Source organism: Callorhinus ursinus, unplaced genomic scaffold (assembly GCF_003265705.2).
Source record: "Callorhinus ursinus isolate GAN/ISIS: 27379988/994484 unplaced genomic scaffold, GSC_fseal_2.0 scaffold1, whole genome shotgun sequence".
NCBI classification, from domain to species: Eukaryota; Metazoa; Chordata; class Mammalia; order Carnivora; family Otariidae; genus Callorhinus; species Callorhinus ursinus.
Window position 1 is genome coordinate 83,090,999 of NW_027397063.1, and position 24,055 is coordinate 83,115,053.

Genomic DNA, 24,055 nt, shown 5'->3' on the forward strand with positions numbered 1-24,055 from the left:
GGCCTCAGTTAATTATCGAAGTTCTTCCTATAAGGTTTGGACCACCCACTTGCCTGGCAGATGTTTGGTTTCTTTGCCATCAATCAGGGAAATCCTTCACATCCTTCATACATTTTAAGAACAGGCTTAAAACTAGCAGTGATTATTGCTGATTTGACTGACTCTGTTCATTGCCTGTGGGCTTAAGTTTATTGAATACAATGGCGAGCTGACAGTGGGCATTATTTAAATTTTCATCTTTCTTCTTGTTTTTTCATCAATATTCTGGAATCCAACTAGATTAAATGCGTGCCTGATATGACCTTGCTGTTACTGGGTTTTGTTTCAGTCTTCAGTCTTGGGGTTCCTCACCAAGAAACTGGGAACAAGCCCCGACCCCAAGGGCAAAGGGAATTACCTCTTTGTTAGTGTAGCCCACATAACTCTTGTAGGGATTCCTAGGTTTGTTGTGTACTAAATGTTAATTTCTCAAAAGAGTATCTTTGAAATACGGAATCTCTACCAACTGATACCTGTGAGAGATTTTGCTTTCCTTTAATAAATTCTGTAAAATCATGGCCATGGCAGTAGATTTTTAAAATCCTGCCTCTCTCTGAGGCACAAATGACTGCATTGTCTCTTCAGGGATGTGAGTCCCAGCACTTTCCTGATTCAAGAAAATCTGGAATGGATCCCATTAGTACGGGCCCTTGGGACTTCCTGTGCCTCACCTTTGATCAGCCCCAGGGCCATAGTAGCAGATCAGAAGTACAATAACAGGATTACTATTAACTCTTTAGTACCCAGAATCCAGTGAGTATATAAGTTTAATAAGAAGCAGGGTCTCCCTTACACTCACCATGAATATTTATCCTCACAATGTATCTAGCCCCCTTAGGCCTCACCCCCACCACCAGCCCTAGACATACCCTAGAGCTCCACACCTTCCTTCAAGGGATACACTTACTCTCTTAAGGTTTTCAAAAACTTTAGAATTTTGTTAAGAGGCTCTTTCTGCACAATCTATTCTTCTGCGAACGGGTACGGTTTGTTTGATCATGTTCACAGAACTGTTTCTTTCCTTACAAACAACTCACTTGAAAAGATATTTGCCAGCTGTTACTGCTTTCCAAAATTATTTAATTATATTTTAATTTATAAATACACTACCATTACTTAACGCCTCTGGGCATATTTGCAAAATTAAAAACACAATTAAAAAAATAAGACAAATACCCTGCAAACTGTGGTTTATGGGGGGGAGAGAAGAGCATCATCTCTGCCTACATTAAACCCCCTGCAAGCAAACATCTAAATAAATAGATGGATATTGCACTGTGTCCCAAAAGAAATGTAAAAGTTTCCTAAAATCAATACCATGAACCAATTCAAGAATACAAAATTTCTCCTAAGAGCAAAAACATTATTACCTTGTAAACTCAACAATTGTAGTGCTAGAACCTAGAATCTGGCTTCTAACGTCTTCCACGTATTCTATCCCAAAAGCTCAACAATGTAAATATTACTTATAACTGGCACGTAGTAAGTGCTCAATAAATTAATAAGTTGTTAATTGCCTTTAATATGCACACCATTTTAATTTCTAACCTTATAGTTTTCTTTACACAGTTCATATCTGGAATCCCTCATTTTTTTCTTCAACCCAGCTTGTAATCTCTTTTCATCTAAGAAACAATGTATAGGACTTTTACTTTATGTTTGCTTAGTTGTTAGTGTATGTTGGATAACCTGTGAAGTAGTGAAAATACTTTTTTATCATCTATTAGCCAGGCTTTCTGATTCCAATCTATAAATTTAAAACTACAAAATAAGCATTTGGAAATGAGTTTTAGCATAAAAATCAGGGTTCCTATGGATTATATCTCCCAATAAATTCTATAAGAAAGTCATCTAGCAAACTGACTAAGGATAAATACATGTATCTCTAAGAAATTACATACCTTATAAGAGAAAAAATGCACATATATAAGCATTTTTTCCATAGACTCTTGTCTCAGAAAAAGTTAAATAGAATTTAATAAGAATGTATTGCCACCTATTATATAATCAGTTCTTGCCAGAAAGAAGAAATAAGAGAAGCAAAAAATGAGATTCCTGCTCTTCAAAAGCTTATAATCCTATTAGAGATAAGATAAACAATTCTCTTCACAGAGTATTAACCATGTATATTGAACCAAGGAGGATGACCGTGCAACATGCATGTATGCTCTAAAACACCCTCGGTGAGAAAACAATAAGAAACCACACCATTTGTCTTCTAAACCATGACAATTTTGGTAGTGAAAGGGGCCCCAATAATGACCTTAGGACAACAGGAATGGACTAGGAATGTCTTGAGAAAACCTACATGTATGGTCAAGAGTGTGGGCATCACAGTGCTGACCACTCTTCCCTGAGGTCTTCTCCTAAGCAGAACAACCCTAACAGATGTACACATAAAGTGTTATCAAGGTGTTATAGAGCTACCCTATGACCCAGTAATTGCACTACTGGGTATTTACCCCAAAAATACAGATGTAGTGAAAAGAAGGGGCACATGTACCCCAATGTTCATAGCAGCAATGTCCTCAATAGCCAAACTGTGGAAGGAGCCGAGATACCCTTCAACAGACGAATGGATAAGAAGATGTGGTCCATATATACAATGGAATATTACTCAGCCATCAGAAAGGATGAATACCCACCATTTGCATCGACATGGTGGGAACTGGAGGGGATTATGCTAAGTGAAATAAGTCAAGCAGAGAAAGACAATTATCATATGGTTTCACTTATTTGTGGAACATAAAGAATAGCATGGAGGACATTAGGAAAAGGAAGGGAAAAATGAAGCAGGGGGGAAATCAGAGGGGAAGATGAACCATGAGAGACTATGGACTCCGGGAAACAAACTGAGGGTTTCAGAGGGGTGGGGGGTGGGGAGGTATTAAGGAAGGCACATATTGAAAGGAGCACTGGGTGTTATACATAAACAATGAATCATGGAACACTACATCAAAAACTAAAGATACAAATGTAGGGGTCCAAAGGGTACGTGCACCCCAATGTTTATAGCAGCAATGTCCACAATAGCCAAACTGTGGAAAGAGTCAAGATGTTCATCGACAGATGAATGTATAAAGAAGATGTGGTGTATATATACAATGGAATATTATGCAGCCATCAAAAGGAATGAAATCTTGCCATTTGCAACGACGTGGATGGAACTGGAGGGTATTATGCTGAGCGAAATAAGTCAATCAGAGAAAGACATGTATCATATGACCTCACTGATATGAGGAATTCTTAATCTCAGGAAACAAACTGAGGGTTGCTGGAGTGGTGGGGGATGGGAGGGATGGGGTGGCTGGGTGACAGACATTGGGGAGGGTATGTGCTATGGTGAGCGCTGTGAATTGTGCAAGACTGTTGAATCACAGACCTGTACCTCTGAAACAAAAAATACATTATATGTTTAAAAAAAAAAGAAGAAGAAGATAGCAGGAGGGGAAGAATGAAAGGGGGTAAATCGGTGGGGGAGATGAACCATGAGAGACAATGGACTCTGAGAAACAAACTGAGGGTTCTAGAGGGGAGGGGGTGGGGGGATGGGTTAGCCTTGTGATGGGTATTAAAGAGGGCACGTATTGAATGGAGCACTGGGTGTTATACACAAACAATGAATCATGGAACACTACACCAAAACAAATTATGTAATATATGGTGATTAACATAACAATAAAAAATTAAAAAAAAAACTAACGATGTAATGTATGGGTGATTAACATAACATAATAATAAAAAATAAATAAAAATAAATAAAAAACTAATGAAGTACTGTATGGTGACTAATATAAATAAAGGAATAAATAAATAAATAAATAAATAAAAAGGGGAAAAAAGTGTTATCTTGAGGCAGCCTAAAGTGCCTCTTGCTACTCAGTGTTTCTTTTTTGAATGTTCTACTTCTTATATATCTGTGATTGCTCATCATGCATGTTTCAGCCAAGATCTTGGGTCAGAGCGATAGCATCAGTCTGTAAAATTTGACTACACCTCCTGAACGAGACAGAAAAGAGGATCAGGATCCCCAGAACCAGCTCCTTCATCAGGAGTCATAGGCAAGGCAGTTTCTCCTAGAAGTGGATTGTGTGAGATCATCACACTTTATTCACGATGATCAAGAGCACTGCACTTTATTTCAGCTACTCAAACATAAATGCCATGACCAACACCTTTGTGTATCCTTCCTGCCTCCTGTTACCCATCATCAGCCACAGTGTCCTTCATGAACCAAATGGTCAATAGCTTTTGGTTAAATGAATGCATGAATGAATGAGGTAGTGGCTATGGCTAGAGACAGAACAGAGCTAATGGATAACAACTATCACTGCCCTCCCCTACCTGCAGAGAAATAGCAAAGGAAGAAACAAATGTCCTACTCTATGCTTTCCCAATGTACTATTTTTTTCTGGAGGAATAGATCTCAATTCAGTGGATAACTTGGTTTCGTATGCAGAATCCTATTTTAACTTCAACAGCACATCTGTGCCTTCCTTCATTTAACAAAATCATCTGCAAATATTTATTGATGGCCTACTATGTGCCAGTCACTGTTTTAGTGCTTGTGGATACAGCAATGAGTGAACCTTCCAAAGTCTCTGTCCTTATGGATCTTTTAATTATTCATTCAATGATCATGTAACAAGTGCCTAGACTTTGCAAGTTTCTGGTGAATTCATAACGATGAATGAGACATGATCCCTGCCCTCCACAAAATTACACTATATCAGAGATGCTTTTAAAGAATACCAATCTACAAGGGACAGTTAAAGGGCTCTAAAGGAAAGCTTACAAGCAAAATGTATGACAGGGTGAAATACAAGAATATTTAAGTATAATAAGGGATCGAGAAGGCTGCACCAAGAGAGTGGCATCTCACTGTAGGCTCACAAAGCTACCTATATGAGCTACAAGCTTTTAAGTCTTTTAAGTTCAAGAAAAAAACTTTAATAACAACCTAGAAAATCAATACACTTTGAAACAGTCTAAACAAGCCTGTTTGGATACAAGCTTCTCAATGAAGCAATGTGTATTTCGTTTCCCTAAATATCAGTGTTAATGCCTGGGCAGAATAATAATTTGCAAGCTAACACTTATTGAGTGCTTCCCAAGTACTCATGTGCTCTATTGTTCTGGGTGCGTTACATAAATTAGAACATTTAATCCTTCTGGCAATCTTGTGAGGTTGGCAGCTATTATTATCTGTATGGTAATATAAGGAACCTGAGGCACAGGGAGGTTAAGTACCTTGTCCAAAGTCATACAGATCACTAAAGTGATGTACATTTAACAATTATGTAATGTTTTACTAGTAAAATAAAAGCAAACAAAAGAGTAAAGTGATTTAATATACCTGGATTTTTTTTTTTAAGATTTTATTTATTTATTTGAGAGAGAGAATGAGAGATAGAGAGCACGAGAGGGAAGAGGGTCAGAGGGAGAAGCAGACTCCCTGCCGAGCAGGGAGCCCGATGTGGGACTCGATCCCGGGACTCCAGGATCATGGCCTGAGCCGAAGGCACTCGCTTAACCAACTGAGCCACCCAGGTGCCCTAATATACCTGGATTTTTAACTGAATAGAAATTTCCAGCAGTCGTCTTTTGGCTTGTCTTTTGTTATCCTGCTCAAGACTGATAAGGAAAATGCTCTTGATGCTATGGTCTCAGCTAAGAAATATTATGAAGTAAATAAAAGTCAACCTAAAAAAAAACAAAATTTTAAAATCTGTCCCATCAACCTTTGAAGTACCTATGATTCCCTTTCAGAATCTCAATAAACCTCTCTGAGTGGTTTTCAGACCCTCTCCATGTCATGGGAAGTGGGTAAGGGTGTGTGGGTTGTCAAAATAACGGGCCAGCAGTATTGGCATGTAGAATGGGATGCCTGGAGATACTGACCCTCCTGCAGTGCACAGAACAGACACACACAACACAAAATGTAACCACCTAAGATTGCCAAGAGTGACCACTATTGAGAAACAGTGAAAATGAAACCTACTTCTATTCAGTTAAAAATTCAGATGTATTGGGGCACCTGGGTGGCTCAGTCGGTTAAGCAACTGTCTTCGGCTCAGGTCATGATCTCAGGGTCCTGGGATCGAGCCCCGTGTTGGGCTCCCTGCTCAAGGGGGAATCTGCTACTGCTGCTCCCCCTGCTTGTGCTTTCTCTCTCAAATGAATAAATAAAATATTTAAAAATTTAAAAAATTTAAAAATTAAGATATATTAAGTTACTTTACTCTTTGTTTTATTTTATTAGTAAAACATTGCATAACTGTTAAATATATATCATTTCAGTAAACTGGTTTAAATGGGTGTCTATAGGCTGCCTTGAAAACCTCAATGGAGTGTGTGTATACTTTGGTTCAATTGGGAAATCGAAATTACATGTTCCAAAAAACCACCCTACCGTTCTGAAATCTGCCTATGCCTGCTAATCACTCTTTTCCTCACTTTCTCCGTCTTTACCTGTAGGTCTCTGGCTCTCAAGAAATAGGCAGCAGAGTTTATGATTGCAGTTCAGTTACACAACATGCTAAATAATCAGGATCTTTTATCAGACTGTAAAATCTCTATATATTCTGAGACTCTTTCCTACCCAAGCAGACATGGAGAGATAGAATGGCAAGCAGTAAGACTACTTTTTCCTTACTTCTTGGGACTAACAAGAGTTAGTTCTGGCTACTTTCGCTGAAAGCTGTTCCTCTGCTGTGAATGGGTTTATTTTCTGCTCTGTATACTCTTCTTTCCAACTGTTTTACATTTTATATTGGCTTCAGAAACTGCTGGTGTGAACTACTGAAAGCAAAATTAGATTCAGGGTTGCCTGGTTTTGTATAGCCAGGCTCTCCTCTAGCTTTTGCCCCTTTTCAGGATGACCTAAGATGACATGCCTTGTTTTATCCTAATTTTACCCCTTGCTTTGATCCCACAAAATTTGGATAAAACTTGGTAATCCTATTCAAGTTTAGAGAAACGCGTTCAATACAAAAAGATCAGGGCGCCCTCTGCTGGTGAAGAAATGTTCCAAGGATGGGGGTTCAATTCGTCTTGGTCAAGGGAGAGTGACCTGGGATAATGGTGAGACAGGAGACAGCTCACAGGCAGGAACATTCCCTAGAGGAATGCTCCAGAAGGAAATCTACAAGAATGAGCACCAAGAAAACGTCTCAGGTTTATGGGGCTCCCTCAACGCTTTTCAGGGAATCAGGGCAGCACATTACTTAAGTTGATGCCAGTTTGTACTACCAGTCAGTCTCTACCCAAGAGTTACATTGCTGGCTTCAGGCCAAGCCCATTATTGTTTTATCATTATTTATGATTTTCTTGAGAATCAGATACTTTCCATTCATCTGGAAAAAGAAAGCATTCATCTTTAGGTTTTTCTTTCTCACAAGATTAATAAGATATGCCTCTATGGGAACAGCCCCTAGTGTCTGATACCAGGTCTCCACAGGGCCTGGAATATCACCTTATTTAAGGACTCAAATTCCTTCTCACTTGCCTTTGTCATTTGACATTTTCCTAAAGAATGGCGCCAATATTTCAATTTCCCATTTGCCCGCAGTCGCTGCCTAGTTAAGGCTCATCCATTGTCTCTCAGAACTCTTCCAGTGACCTCCCACTTCCAGGCTTCTCACCCTCAAATGCGTCGTTTACAGAGTTGCCAAGATTCTCTCTCTAAACCATAGAACTCTCCGTGTCGTTCTGTATTTAAAATCCACAGGATAAAACCCATGCTCCTTTGTGCCTTCTCCATACCTTCTTTGCCGGCTCTAAACTCAGAAAGCTGATCCTGTTGGGGGTTCCCACTCATCCTCCTACTTCTAACTTCCGAGCCTGTGTCCAGTTGTACCCCATGCCTAGGATGCCCTTCTCAGTCCCACTCTCCCTTTGATTGGCTAACTCCTGCTCAGCATTTTAGGCTGATACAGACTTTCATCTCCTCGAGGTCCCCCTCCCTAACACACCAACACTCTCAACTGCGTTAGTGTATCTACCAATTATTCCACTTCACTCATTGTGATATAATTATCTGTGTTTGTTTGTATACTCATCTTAGAATCTCCATCTTTGTAGAATGAAAGAATTCATGAAGTATGCAAATATGAATCTAATAAAAACATGTACTCAGACCCCTTTCTGTATCCATGTGGCCCTATCAGGACCCTGGTTCCCCAGACCATCTTCTTCATCCTGGAAAGTAAGTAGGTCCAGATGTCAAAGGACACTGCTTTTAAACCCATATAAAAGGAGACACCCCAGGAATGCTCCCAATATGGCCACAGGTTGTCATTGTCCCTGCTAAACACAAGTCTGAGAGGTCTTGGCTGGATAAGATGTCCTCCTCATCATAGAATCGAAAACCAGCAATGACTGAGGTTTTTGAACTAGAAGTTTTCATGTTATTCTCCCTGCCAAAAATCCTTCAGTTATTCTCCAATGTCTATAAGACAAAAATTCGAATTCATCTGCCTGGAATTCAAGGCTTACCATAACCTGTCTGAAACATAATTTTCTGGTCTTTCTTCCCTTTCTTCTTTTACACAGACCCTCTGTTTCTCCCCATATCCTATATTATACTTTCCACCTTCAAAGCCCTGCATGTGATATGTCTCCAGAAAACAAAAAACAAACACACACAAAACATAACCAAAACCTCCCTTTTCTTCATCATCACTTTAAAATAGTGCTAGCCATTCTTTCAGGTCTCAGGGCTGAACCAGCCCATTACAGCCAAGAGTAATCATTTCCCCTTTTCTGCTCTGTACTTCTTAGTTAACATTACGTACTTAACATTTGCATAGTTCTTTATGGATATAAAACTGCCTTATATTTTGATTACTCTTTTCAGATATTGTTTTATCAGTAGTTAATTTGGCATCTCATAAAGGTCAATATCATGTCTTCATACATTTCCATGTTACCATGACTCCCAGCCTCACCTATTGTAATAAACATAATAAATATTTGCTGACAATATTGATAACCATATTTGGGTCAAAAAAATCAAAACCAATATCAAATCTTCATAACATCATAAAATCTGAGACGAATTCTGTCCATCTAGACCTCTTCAACCAGACGTATATTTTCTATAGAAGTAACGACACATCTCTTGACATGGCCAGGAAAGGAAAGTTGACTGTGTCAGATTAATAAGCCAGAACTAACACCAAGACATGACTGCTAGTGAGACAAGCATGGGATGGCAATAGGGGAGGGGGACCAGGCATTAATAGGCAATAATAACCATGCCCACCACACACATTTAACCACAGGAATATGGTTTTTAGAGAGTGTACCAGTGGTCAACAGGTCGGCAAGAAATTAACATCATGGAAGTCCAACAAAAGATAATAGAGTCTTGTAAAAGATGCACAGAAAAAGAATGGCACATAGAAGTAGTACAGAACCATGGTTAAGAGACCAACATTTGATGACAAGTATATCTGGTTGAATCCTGACTCTGCTGACAAATTTTTGGAAATTAGCCTCCTCAGTTTAAGGAACCTCATTTCCTCATTTCCTCAAATGAAATGAGGAAAGTGAGGTTCTTGGTTTCAAGAATTAAATGAGATGTAAAAGCACCTAATATATGTATGGTAAGCACTCTATAAATATTGGTTGTTGTTACAAATAGTAATAGTAATACTCTTATTGTTTTTTGTTGTTATCAACTGAGAATCTAGAGACAGGCAATATTTGAAATTCCATACTAGAGGCAGGCAGGGAACTTTAAAAAAAACTACTGTCCATTGTTGGGCAATCTTGCAGGAGCAAGCATGGCTAGAACCCCAGTATAATCAAAATCTGGAGTTACAGTCAAGGCAGAAACACATTAACTAGATTTGGTCTGCAAAAGGTAGAGACTTGGTGTCAGGGATAACTCTTAGCTATTAGAACTAGGCAATTAGGCACATAGGCAGACTTGTTACAAGGTAGAGAGACCAAAGTATAACTTCTTCAATGCTCATCAACCACTGAAATACATGAACTCAGAACACTGTAAGGGCTGAGCCTCCTGATGAAAACCAAATGACTAGGGGTAGTGGAGTGGGAAAGGATAACCAGAGCAAAGTGCAAACAAAAGCAGACATAAGTGATGAAGCATTGTATTAGTCAAGGTTCTCCAGAGAAACAGAACCAATAGGAGGTATAAATATATGGAACTGACTCATGCAATTTTGGAGCCTGAAATCTGTAGTTTGGCAGCTGGAGATTCAGGAGAGCCAGAGGTTTGGTTCCAGTCTGAAGCCAAAGGCCTGAGAACCTGGGGAGGTGTTGGTGTAAATTCCAATTCAAGTTCGAGTCCAAAGGCAGGAGAAAACTGATGTCCCAAATCAACAACAATCAGAAAGCAAATTCTCCCTTACTCAGACTTTTTGTTCTATTCTGGCCTTCAGTGGATTAGATAAGCCACACCCACATCAGGGAGGACAATCTGCTTTACTCAGTGTACAGATTCATGTTAATCTCACCCAGACACACTCTCACAGACATCATGTTGAATCAAACATCTGGGCACTCTGTGGCTCAGTTAAGTTGACATGTAAGATCAACCATCACAAGCACCTGCTATTTACCAGGTATTGTATGAGGCACTGTAATGGCGGGCCTTATAGCTTACAGTCCAGAGCAGTGTTGCCACTAAATTCCCAGTGTTGATGGAGATATTCTGGGCCAGTCAACATAGTAGCCACTAGCCACGTGTGGCTACTGAACACCCGAAATGTGCCTTATGTACCTGAGAACTGGATTTTAAATTTAAATTTTAATTCTTTTAAATACAAATAGCCATATATGGCTGGTGGTTACCATACTGGGCAGTACAAGCCTAGGAAAAGAAGGTAATAGGTAAACTAACCAGTAATTACAAAACATGAGACTTGTGCAGGAAAAAGAAGGTTCTAGTTGAGGGATGATAAGGCAGAAGTTATTTACACAGAGTGGTCAGAGAAGGCCTCACTGAAGAGGTCACCAATGTTTAAGCTAAAGCCAAAAGGTCCAAATCTTGAAAAGAAGCAGCCAGGTAAAAAAGGGAAGGAATAGATTCCAGGTAGGAGGCACCTAATATGCAAATACCCCAAGGCAGGAAAATTCATATTTGCTTTGAGCAACCGAATAAGCCACACTTGACTAGAAGGTGACAGAAGGAGTTTGCATTCTATTTGAGGTAATTTATATTTACATAGTTTTTAAAGATCACTGTGGCTGATTGCTGTGTGGAAAATATGTGAGCCTGCAAAAAGAATCTTCATGTGGGGGTGGGGGGTGTTTGCTTGAGTGGATTTGATAGTTTGGTTCTCCCCTGATCGAAATATAATCTCTTCAATATTAGTGTATATTTGCATTCAAAAGGAATATGCACTTTAATCAATATTAATCAATCTAATCAATGTAAATTAACAACATGCCTATACATATATTCTTTAGCTTTTTTCAGTACGGGAGAAAGGAGACAACCTCCTAAGTATGTTGGTAATAGGGAAGGATTCTGCAGTTAGAACTATCTAACAGACACACTTCCAAGAAGTATCTATACCAGTTACATAAAATAGCTGCATACATACACCGTAAGATTATCCTTAGACTCTTGAGAGAGGTCAATTTCCGAGTGTAGGAGAAAGAAAAGGAGGAACTTAAACAACTTGAAAAGACAATCATGAAACTGACTAATGTCAAGCAAGGAGGATCCATGGAGAAAATTAAGGCAACTGGGGTTAATTAATTAACCTAGGGAAGAGAGATTAATAAATTTTTGTGAGGATATGTAGAACTGCTTTTCAGAAGATAAGGTCTAGTTAGGTTGCATTAACCCTGGAGAAAGAACTGAAACCAGCAGACTAAAGCTGCAGAAGATGCTATTAATGGCTGTGAAACTAAGGAATCAATGAGGAAAGCAGAGCAATGTCCTTCTGTGGAGGTCTTTAAAAGAGAATAGATTCTCATCAGTCTCATTTGAAAGGTTTAAGTGTGATCCTGCCCAAAGGCAAGGTGATGAACGAATAACTTTTCAAGGTCCCAGCCAGGGAGCCCTATGAAAACACACAGCTGATTGTGTGCTGTGATTTTTTGTTTACCCATATCTTACTGTTTTACACCACCAAGTGGCCACACTGAGTAGAAATGTTACAGATTGTGAATATGAACATAGGTCTTGAGAATTGCCAATAGTATACTCTCATAACCTTAGAACTGCATAGTCTGTTTAGAAATATTCAATCTGTAAAATCACCTGGCGTGAAAATGCTTAAACATTGTGATCCTGTACGGTATTAATTTGGAAAGCAGAACCGGTACCTATCTAGTTATTAATAATAACATGTTCAAATTCTTATATTGCGTATATGTTGTTCTGTAGAAATGGGATTTGATTCACAATAAGCTGAGTTATGACACAAAAATCTTTTATTTTAGATACATATATATTTAAAAGCCAGATTTTGACCCTTTTACATTTAACAGATGTATTAATTAAATGTGACTTCAGAAACACTTAAAATGAACTCAAATATCATATCAAAAGAAGAGTACAGTAGGCTTGCAGGGAAACCATAGTTATTGACACATGACTGAAGGCATCATGTTAAAAAATAATTTTAGATACAACATAATAGGCTAATGTGCTTCCTGGTACCTTTCCTCTTTAATTTACATTAAAAAAAATACATCAGCATCCATTAGCATTTATTAAACTCTCCTGTGAACTAAATGTTGGATTCTACAATGGCCAAGCCCACCCTGTCACTCCATTCCCATGCCACTTCCAGAACAAAAACATTGTTAAATATGAGCAGTGAGGTAATCCAGGGCCAGACTCCTTCCGGCAGAACCCTAGTAAGTTACGTAATTCTATAGCCCTCAGGTTTTTGTAACAAGAATTTAAATTTTTTGACTTTAAAAAATTAGATAACGTGTAGTCATTAATTCAACAAATATTTCTTGTGTGACCACCACACCAAGACTGTTCTAGGCACTGGGGATAGAGCAGTGAATAAAACAGACAAAACTCCCGGCCCTCAGGAAGCTTGCATTCCAGGAAAGACCCAGAGAGTAAATATTTTAGGCTTTGGTATGGATAGTATTGGAATGTGGTCAGGGCAGTCCTCACTGAGAAAATAACATCTGATAAAGACCTAAAGTAGATGAACAAGGAGGTCAGGGGGTATCTAGAGAAAGAACATCCCGGAACAGGGACTGTCAAAAGCAAAATCCCAGAGGCAATAGTGTACCTGTTCTTTATGAGCCACAGCAGAGTAGACAGCTTGTCTGGAGCAGAGTAAATCAGAAATGAGATCAGAGACCAGATGACAGGGGGTTCAAACGCCATTTTAAAAACTGGTGTTTACTCTGAGTGAGATAAGGAACCTTTGCAGTTTTAAGCACAGTAGTGACCTGCTCAGGAGCACTAATTTTAATTTTTTTGCCTGAGAAACTGGATGGATGGAGAAGACTATTGGAGATTAGAGGAGGGAAAGTAAGGAGGGTTAGAGTCTCGGGTATAGAAATATTAAGTTCGGAATAGCTATGGGGTATCCAAGTCAAGATGTGAAGAAGACAATTTCTACAAGTCTCAGGATCCAAAAAGAGGTTTAAGTTCAGGATATAAATGTAAGGGTTGTCAACCCATAGACTGTATTTAAAACCACGAAACTGGTGAGATCACCAAGGGATTGCATATAGAAAGAAAGAGAAGGGGTCCAAATATTGTGCCCATGTGGCAGGAATCCAGGGAGAGGAGAAGATACCAGAAAAGGAGACAGAAAAGAGCAACCAGTAAGACTGAGGGAAACTGGAAAGAGCAGAGTTGTGGGACCCACGTGGGAAAGCATATACCGGAAGAGGGAACAAGCAGTTGCATCACGTGCACCTGAGAGTGCGTGCAAAATGAAGACTGAGAATTGAACCATTGTTTGTTTTAGCAGCATGGACACCACTGGTAGCATTGACAAGAGCAGTTTCAGTGAAGTAGTAGGAATGGGAGCTTTGCTGGAGTGAGTTTAGGAGACAGAAAGAAGAGAGAAATTAGAGATAGGGAGCACACACAGCTTTTTCAAGGAATTTCTGTGGGTTTGTTGTGGTTGCTTGCTGTTTGTGTAGAAGGAAAGAAAAATGATAACTGGAAGGGAAGCAGATCAAGAGAGGCTTTGGAGATGCTTTGTTTCAAGATGGCAGAAACAACAGCATTTCTGTGTGCTGGTAGAAAAGCTCCAGGAGAAAAGGAAAAAAATGAAAAAGGGAAAAGAAAATAAACGAGAAGGAGACAGAGAATGAATTACTGGAGCAGTTCCGGGTGGGATGAGATCTGATGCAGAAGTGTGGGGGGTGGGTGGATCAGGCTCATCCTCTGCTACGTAAAATGCTTAACCTGGTGCTTAGCACTAGTAAAGGCTCAAAAGGGACAGATATGAAGCCACCCTCTGTGACTTAAAAGGGGTTGGCTAAAATGATCCTCCAGCTCCAGTGCAGCTACAATATTCAGTAGATTAGTGAAAGTAAGTTGAATACAATAAGGGCAATGAAACTAAGACATTTAGAAGCAACATTGAATCACACTGACTAGCCTCCAGGAGATTGGTCTAAAGGTAAACAGAGATACCTAAAGGAAAGTAGGAAGAATGATGGTTGCTGTTTACATCCGATTCATCAGGTGAGTCTGCCAGAACCAGGATCCCACAAGGTCCTGGACCCCTTGTAGATGCTCTGAGTTGATTAATTAATTATCTTTGCTCTTTATAAATTCAGTAAGATGAAAAACCCCTGTCTCTTGCCTCACAAATACTGCATGGTATAATGTTATTTCCATGCTCTTTTCATGTTCTTCTACCGAATTTTATACTGATTTATAAAGGCTAAGCTGTAGGGCAGAGCTATGATAGGGAACCAGACAAAGGAAGGTGGGGAGTGAAAACATAACTGCCACTTCCACTGGGAAGAAAATGGGGTTGAAGCAACTACAATATAAATTGTGTCCTAACATTAAGAGAAACAAGTTATACTTATGAAAAATATATTAGCAAAAATGTAGTTTTCTGAAACCATTCTTTGTTACTTAATACCAGTGTCTTTTTACTATTATAGTAATTGTGCTTCGCTGAGGTCAGGTAATAAGTTTCAATGAATCTTAATTCTTCACTTGTTTCTTTTTTTTTAAGATTTTATTTATTTATTCATGAAAAACAGAGAGAGAGAATGGCAGAGGGAGAAGCAGGCTCCCAAGGAGCAGGGAGCCCAATGCGGGACTCGATCCCAGGACCCTGGGATCATGACCTGAGCCGAAGGCAGACGCTTAACCATCTGAGACACCCAGGCGCTGTTTCAATATAAATTTAGAGATAAGTTCCTTTGGAAAAAGACTTGAGCCCCCAGGCGTAATAAAATCACATTTAGGAATGTAGCAATTTGACAACACATCATTACAGAAAGAGCAACTTTTGGAAAGCATTAATAAAAACACTAAAACTTTTAATTTTACAATGGGAAACTCAAAACCAAATCACCAAAAGCATTAAAAAATGCAGGAAAGCTCTAGAAACCCACAGTCATGATCTCTCTTTTTCCCTCCCAATTGTTCCAATCTAAGAATGACGATCATTAACATGATAGAAACCATCAATTTAGCTTTTACTTAACTCAAGCCTCTGTGCCTACCATCCAGGATTATCGTTTACATTTTTTGCATATTTCAAAATTGTAAAGTTTCTTTCTTGAACTCTGCACAGTAATCTTAGTACAATGTATACGTTGTCCCTAAAGAGAAAACGGTAGACTGAAATCTTTAAGGGACCTGTGGCCCGAACATATAGAAGCTGGTGCCTAACTGCTGACTGACAATTATATCAATGCTTGCCACCTGTTGCTCAACCTCCTAATTTATCTTAGAGTTAGACGAACTATACCAAATCCAGCATACCATTTTTGGAAATAAAGTCTTATGGAACACAACCCCACTCATTTGTTTACTTATTGTCCATAGGTCCTTCCACAAGGCAAAGTTACCACATGGCCCACAAAGCCTAAAATATTTACTATCTGACCCTTTACAGGAAAATTTTACCCACCCCTGGTTTAACTAATGGCTGGTCTCCTCATTAAACAATGTTTGTTGAGCCATACCTACATTTCCAAATGGTAACGGAAGGAGGAATCAGAGTGCAGAATCAAGTCGTCACCTAAGAGTACCCAACTTCTATAAATACGTGTGTGCTGTCTTTGAGAGTGAGATTTTTTACATTTTTCATTGATTTCCTAGATTCAGAATTTATTAAATGGCTTTCTATTAGGTGACAGGTACCTAAGTAGACTTCCTTTTTAGGAAGTCATGAGAGGAAAATTTTTCCAAGTGTTTCTATCAAATGCAAATTTTGAAATTCACTTTTGCCCCCTTTCATCTATAATTTTTATAACTTTTTTCTACTTTTTACATATTCACACAACATCAAAACTTCCTAGCTCACTTTATTTTACCAGTAAACTAGGGCTTTGAAAAATATAAAAGGGTTCTTAAAAGATTAGTTATTCCTAAATTATTGTCATTTATTTTGAAATGTCAGTGGATAGCTCCTTTCCAATACCACACGTGTAAAAAAATAAATTGAGCTGAATAACCCTCCAAATGATGGTATTTTTTTCCATTGTTATTTTTTTAAAGTCCTAATTTTTGTCAGTCCTGACAAGAACTAAACATTTTAATTCTTCCAACAGAGTACCATAGTAAGTTTATAGCTACTGTGCCTTAGACAACCTATATTTAGGGAAGGAAATTTTCTAATTCAATTTACAGTGGTGTCAAGAAACAACACATATCTGCAGGCAAAGATAAGAAAAACATTCAGGGGTACACCGTGATAGCTCTACTTAAATAAATAAACTTTGGGTACTAGTGATTAGGTACACAGGATTATTATATGTTTAATTGGCTAACGTGACAATTTGGAATTACTTCTAGTCACATTTAATTGGATTTAGAATCTCTGGAGAAAAGAAATAGAGAGGCCTACCAGAAACAGTCATAAAAGTAAACTGTTTTTCCAAAGGGTGCTAAGCAATGAATTAATATTAATTGCACAATAGTTTTTAATATCCTCTTAGCTTAATAAGACTAATTCAGTGGTGGTACACACTAGATACCAAAACCAATTCAACTAAACACAGAAGTTGGGGGAGGGGAGTGTTTGTTGAATTAGAAATTTTTTATTTTTACTTTTAAGGAGGCCAATTTAATCAGAGGTGAATAATCTTCAATTCAGGTAAAGTCTGAGATATGCTTAAATAACAGTACAATAGTTAGCTATATATGCTATGCTAGGTTTGAAGGCATTTTGGAGTCCATAAAATATATGTTGCTCTATAAATGCTCTGAAGCTTAATAAGACTCTTTCATAGTCTTTAAGTATTCTTACACTGTACAAGCAGAAAAAAAAAATCTAGAAGACAAATGGCTGATTGCTTCTTTTAGGGTTTTAGTTTAGATTAAAAGAAAAATAACAGAAGACAAAAAACAACCCTTCTTTCTACAGTCTAAAATGTGCCTGGGCTTTGCTTAATATTAATCTATTCAAATTTATATATGACAAAATCTTCTTCCTCAGTATTTATATGTACTTCCTGTTATGGTTTTCCTTCTGCCCTATAAATTTGTGGGTTTTTTTTTTAATTGTCCTTGTTCTTAGGAGTGCCATGATTGCTGACTACACGTTCTGGCTCTGTGGAGGAAGTGAACAGTATATAAGCAAGCTCATCAAACTGTATTGGCAGGTAAAAATTGATGTCCCAACTAGGGAGGAGGAGCCCGTCTCATTTTTAGAACCAAAATGAAGGATTGGTGCTTAAAAGACTGCTGAAAAAGGTAGCTCTGGCCATATCAATGAGAAGGACACTACTCAGTAGTAATGTATTTATAATGAAGTAGATTTTCTGTGACTAATTTTAAGGGCAAAATTCAAGGCTGTTAACCCTTGGCCCATACTTCAGTTTTACAACCCAATATAAATTTTAGACATCCCAGGAACTATTTTCCAAAGCATGCTGCTATAATGACATGATCCTTTAAAATATGAATATTGTATATTCATAGATTCTTCTTGATCTATGACCTGTAAAACATACCCTAGAAGTAATACCAATTACATAATAAAGGAAAAATGCAAAGGTCAGTTGTATTTGTTGGGTAATATTTAGTGTTTGGGACACCTAACTAATAACAAACTGCAGATCTTTTTTCTCATTTATTATTCAAAATGGCAGCAAGAAGTCATATCAAAGGTCAATTAGATCTCAAGAAAAGAGCCATAATTTCTTAGAATTATAAAGAGAATTAGAATTTACTGGTTCAATCTCCTTCACAATACACAAATCTTTTCATTTCCTATCTGTTCTCAGCAAATTGTCAATAACTTTCTGCTGAAATAGATCCAAATGAAGAGCTCATTTAACTCCAAGAAACAACATCCAGTTTGCTAATTATTAAACTGTTTTCCTCATGTAAAGTAGATTTCTACTCCCTTAGAACTTCAGTCCAGTGGTTCCCAGGAGGACAACATGGACCGAAAGGAAACCCATTTCCAAATGAAATTTTCTTCAAATATTTGAAAATCAACTAAAAAAGCCAAATCCCTTCTCCATATCTTCTCCTCTCAAGACTGTGTGGGGCCTTTTATTCCTCGTACTTCAAGATGATTTAATTTAATTTAATATGAACCTTTCAAACCAACTAGAATAAGATCTGCTAAAACACAAATATGAAAGTGAGAAATAATCATCAATAGTGTTTTAATGCTTCCTGATTTTTCCCATATTTTTACTACTGTGTCTTGGCTCCCAGTTTTCTGTCTTTATATCATGTGTTATCTTTATTAGGCAGTAAACATTAGGTTTATCATATAAAATGCTCAATAATTTATATGGTTCCATCTAAATATTTGGAGCTCAATTTACCTACTATAAAGAATAAAGGTTTACATTAGTCTTACTATACTTGAGACCTGTGACTATTTGGGAAAAAAATGAACAAAATTTTAATCTCAAAAAATTTATTAATTTGTTGATAAGTTTAAAACTTTCCTAAGGGAATCTGGAACATGCAAAACAGTAGCAGTTACTTATAGTCATGTAATTAAATAATTGTAAAGACTTGCTAGATGTCACTGTGAATTGTGTAAGACTGATGAATCACAGACCTGTACCTCTGAAACAAATAATACAGTGTATGTTAAAAAAAGAGAGAGAAGATAGTAGGAAGGGAAAAATGAAGGGGGGAAATCGGAGGGGGAGACGAACCAGGAGAGACTATGGACTCTGAGAAGCAAACTGAGGGTTCTAGAGGGGAGAGGGGTGGGGGGATGGGTTAGCCTGGTGGTGGGTACTGAGGAGGGCACGTATTGAATGGAACACTGGGTGTTATACGCAAACAATGAATCATGGAACACTACATCAAAAACTAATGATGTAATGTATGGTGATTAACATAACATAATAAAATAAAATAAAATAAATAAATAAATAATAAAATTAAATTAAAAAAAGAATTGCTAGATGTAAAAATATAAGCAAATAATATGAGCTATAGATACAATAAAGGAAGAAGACTTTTTATTAAAGGATTTCAAAAGCTTTTGGAGAGAAGTGGGAAAGGAGTTGAATCTCAAGGATTAGCTATAACATTCAGCAAGCCTGGCATATAATAGGTCCCAAAGGAATGTTTGATTTAATTTATTCATTCACTAAACAAATAAACACTGAGTACTTACTGTGTTTTCTATATCAGACTAGGAAAAAATAGATCCAGTGTTGGTGCAACTGGTTAAGATTTACTGTAAATAATTTTTTTCTGTTTCCTTTAGCTAATATCCCCATTTTATTTACCTCAAACTAGGAAAATAATCTCCACTTACCAATACATGCATGTTTGCTATACAAAAAGGAGGAAAACAAATACTATTATTTAACTAATCTGTATTAATAAAAGATAAGAAAAACATATTTCTCCTTGTATTTTCTTTTTCTCTTTATTTTTTTAATCCCCATCTCCTATTTAACCCATACCCCCAACCCCTACTCTTCTGGTAACCATCAGTGTGTTCTCTATAGTTGAGTATGGTTCTTGGTTTGCCTCTCTCTTTCTCTCTTTTTTCTTTTCCTTTGCTTGTTTGTTTTGTTTCTTGAATTCCACATGTAAGTGAAATCATATGGTATTTGTCTTTCTCTGAATGATTTATGTCACTTATCATTATACTCTCTAGTTCCATCCATGTCATTGCAAATGACAAGATTTTATTCTTTTTATGGCTGAATAATATTCCATTGTATATATGTACCACCTCTTCTTTATCCATTAATCAGTCAATGGACACTTGGGCTGTTTCCATAACTTGGCTATTATAGATAATGTTGCTATAGTCGTCAGGGTGTGTGTATCCCACTGAGCAGGGAGCCCGATGCAGGGCTCGATACCAGGACCCTGGGACCACGACCTGAGCTGAAGGCAGACGCTAAACGACTGAGCCACCCAGGCGCTCCAGGGTGCATGTATCTCTATGAATCAGTATTTTTGTATTTTTGGGTAGTAAGTATCTGGTGTGATTGCTGGATCATAGAATAGTTTTATTTTTAATTTTTTTGAGGAAACTCCATACTGTTTTCTACAGTGGCTGCACCAGTTTGCCTTCCCATAAACAGTGCAAAAGTGTTCCCCTTTTTCCACATTTTTGCCAATACCTTTTGCTTCTCGTGTTGTTGATTTTAGCCATTCTGACAGGTGTGAGGTGATATCTCACTGTAGTTTTGATTTGCATTTTCCTGAGGTTAAGTGATGTTGAGCATCTTTTCATGTGTCTGTTGGCCATCTGTAATGTCTTCTTGGAAAAATGTCTATTCATGTCTTCTGCCCATTTTTAATTGGATTATTCATTTTTGATGTGTTGAGTTATTCTTTTCCTCTTTTAATTTGAAGCAACTTGGCATATTGGAAAAGAGCCCTTGTTTGGAAGTCAGGTCTGATTCAGTCCAAGTTCTAACAAAATAGTTATCTAACCTAAGGCAAATTAGTCTCTAGAGGAACTTCAACTAGAAAAATAAGAGATGACTAGTAGAAAATGTTTGAGAAGGTCTATTCTTAAAGTTAATTTTAGCACTGAAATCTAATATTTTAAACACCTCCAAAAATGATGTCACACATATTAAGATAAAAAGAAGTAACATAATTAAAAATTTCATCCGGCAGATAAATCCCATAAATTAAACCCCTCTAACTAGCCTCAATATCAGCATAACACATCATTTCCACCATTTGCATATTTCCTTATGTGAGCCTGCCTGTCCCTGGTCTTAATTTAAATGTATATATCTTCCTCCTTAAACTTTGTTTTGTCCTAAAGCAAAAGGGGCTCTTGGACATTGCCAGAGAGTGCCCATCCATGTCATCTTTAAAGACAGTTATGCTCCACCAACCCAATCTACCATGGCAATTGAATTTAAGAATGTTGAATTTACAAATACCCTCAAACATCACACACTAGAAACTGTATCTGCGTATACATTCATAAACATCCATTAAGGCTTAGACAGAGGCTCTTTTCACTACCTTTGTAAGTGATGAAGTTACTGTATATCTTCCTTTCAACCACATAAAAAAATACCTATCACTCTGGTCAGTTATTCTTCTTAGAGGTCTTAAACAAGAAATGGAAAATTTGGGGATGCAAAAATTTGAGAGCCAGTCTACACTTACTCTCACAAATTGTTGGCTTACAAATTCTTGGATACTAAAGAACAGACCTTTACTTTGGTGAGCTCAAGAACACTTTTCAATTGTATTAGGAACAGTTTTCATATCATCAACCCAGCAAGAAAAAAAGGCATAAAACTCTGCACTACATGACAGCTTACACTGGAATATATCACTCTGAATAAAAGTGTTTGTACATGTTATTCTATAATAGCATCACCTCTTCTAGAGAGCTAGAGAGCTTTGGAAATAACTTGTCACAACTGTACTTGCATGCATGCTTCTGCAACCTGATACCCAGTCTCCTATTATCAGCCACTCTCCTTTTTTCTCAAACACCTTGAGACTTCATCCCAATTCTGAGCTAATTAACAAAATGGAAAATTCCTAATCAGGCTGAGAATTAGCTATTTTGAAGCAGTGACCACTATGTATTTATACATTGCTCCTAAGACAATAATATTATTTCAAGATTTTTACAGTAAACTGTAGTCCACCTCCTAAGCCACCTGCCCCTTTAGATCCAGGACTAGATTTAATAGCATCAGGGAACAAACACGACTTCCTTTCCTGTTTCCCTTTCCTGGTTTCCCACCTTCACTTTCAGCCATGCTGTCAGCCACATGCATTGTCTGGTGTGTGGCTTTCTCTCCTGCAGTGTGAGTAAGACAGCCAACTCCAGTCTGCACTGCTCAGCAAAATGGAGTGAGAAAAGATGGTTAACAGCTAATTTTGCTGCAGAAGTCCCACAAAACAAGTGCAGAGGAGCCCCACTAAACAGGAGCAAGCTGCCTGATCAGCTCATTCTTCACCTTAATTGTTCTTTTTTAAATTTCTTTCTTTCTTTTTTGAGTCACAAAGCCCTCTGAGAATCTGATTCCATTTATAAGCATCCACCTAGAAACAATACTCATAAACATATACACAAAAAATGTGCTTACTATTTATCTCATTGCATTGGAACCCTTACACATAGAATATGAAGAATTATAGTTTTATCACGCTTATGAAAAGGTTATGAAATTTTTCTGGAATAAGAAATTGAAATATATTTGACATCACATCAATGTCAATGTTTCATTTTAATAGCAATAAGAGGTACAACCCTCTAATAGTCTCTAATAGCAATGGAATCAGAGCTCCTGTAGCTCACAAGATCTCATATGGATAGACAGGCATCAACAATAACCAAAATTCATATTACTTCACTTCCTTTGTCCTCAGGTCAATGAGATTATCTTTGTTAAGTCTTTATCATCAAAGTTATCTAAGTCAGCAATTTGTTTCAATTTTAAAGCCACTAAACAAAAAGTGACCTTCATAAGAAATAAAGCCATTTGCCAAGTGTTGATTTTTGTCCCTAGAAGCTCTCAAGACTTTGTCAGTCTCACCTCCAGTATTAGAAAATTTATATTGTTGTATGACTCCAGCCACCTCATTTAGAGTAGCAGCTTGACAAAAATAAAAAAGAAAGAAAGGAAGAAAGAGGTCATAGTTTTTCAGCAGCATCTCTAATAGTAAATTAAGCATTTTAACCAAAAGAATTGCTTCTTTTATGTGACTAAGATATCAGCCATTATAAAGCTAGTCCTGGAATGAACTTCTCACTATCAATATGTTCGAAGAAGGAGTTTTCTTTTCTCCTAAAAAATTTTCAAGAATTAATCAAACTAAATCACTTCTAAATTTCTTCTCTGAATTGCCGACAAACTTCTCTATTAAGGAAGAGCCTCATGGTGTGTTCTTGTATCTTGACAAAGATCTACTGAAAAGGCACTGATCTGAGCTTTTGGCTCTGAGGAAGTTGAAGACTTTCACAGCAACTGAAAGACCTCTTTTGGGATTGTTGGAGGGGCTGTTGATACCAATACAGGCCCCTGTAGGAAGCCTGACATGTGGAACATCTTTCCTTAGTGAAGCAGCAAAGGCTGAGGCAGTGCCAACTTCACAGATCCTCCATCTGTGCAGAGAATACCAAGACTTCCCATCCAATTCAACTTGTACTTGGCATTGAATGTTCACCATCTTAAAGATATCAATGGCCTAAATGGTTTCCAAAGAGGACTCACCAACAAGAAATTTTTCTTTGGTGAAATTAGTCTACTCTCAAAGGATAAAATCAGGAACTGGCTGTACTGAGATGCAAAAGATTTTCCCCAGCCACATGCTTGAGGAAGATAGTGCACAGTCTGTGGGCCCTAAAGCCCTTCCATCGTGTTCAGGGATTCAACAGACCGCAGGTTAAGTCCCTTGTGTACTCCTTCTCTTTGCAACAGCCCTTTTTCT

At 37.7% G+C, this 24,055-nt stretch overlaps 1 protein-coding gene across 1 annotated transcript in view; it reads left to right on the forward strand.

Moving 5' to 3' along the window:
• SPATA16 (spermatogenesis associated 16) overlaps positions 1 to 24,055 on the forward strand; it is a 225,436-nt gene that overhangs the window by 132,086 nt on the left and 69,295 nt on the right. Inside the window, 3 exon segments of the mRNA XM_025869549.2 lie at positions 17,718 to 17,838; positions 18,869 to 18,874; positions 21,037 to 21,066. Of these exon segments, the coding sequence (XP_025725334.2) occupies positions 17,718 to 17,838; positions 18,869 to 18,874; positions 21,037 to 21,066 (157 nt within the window).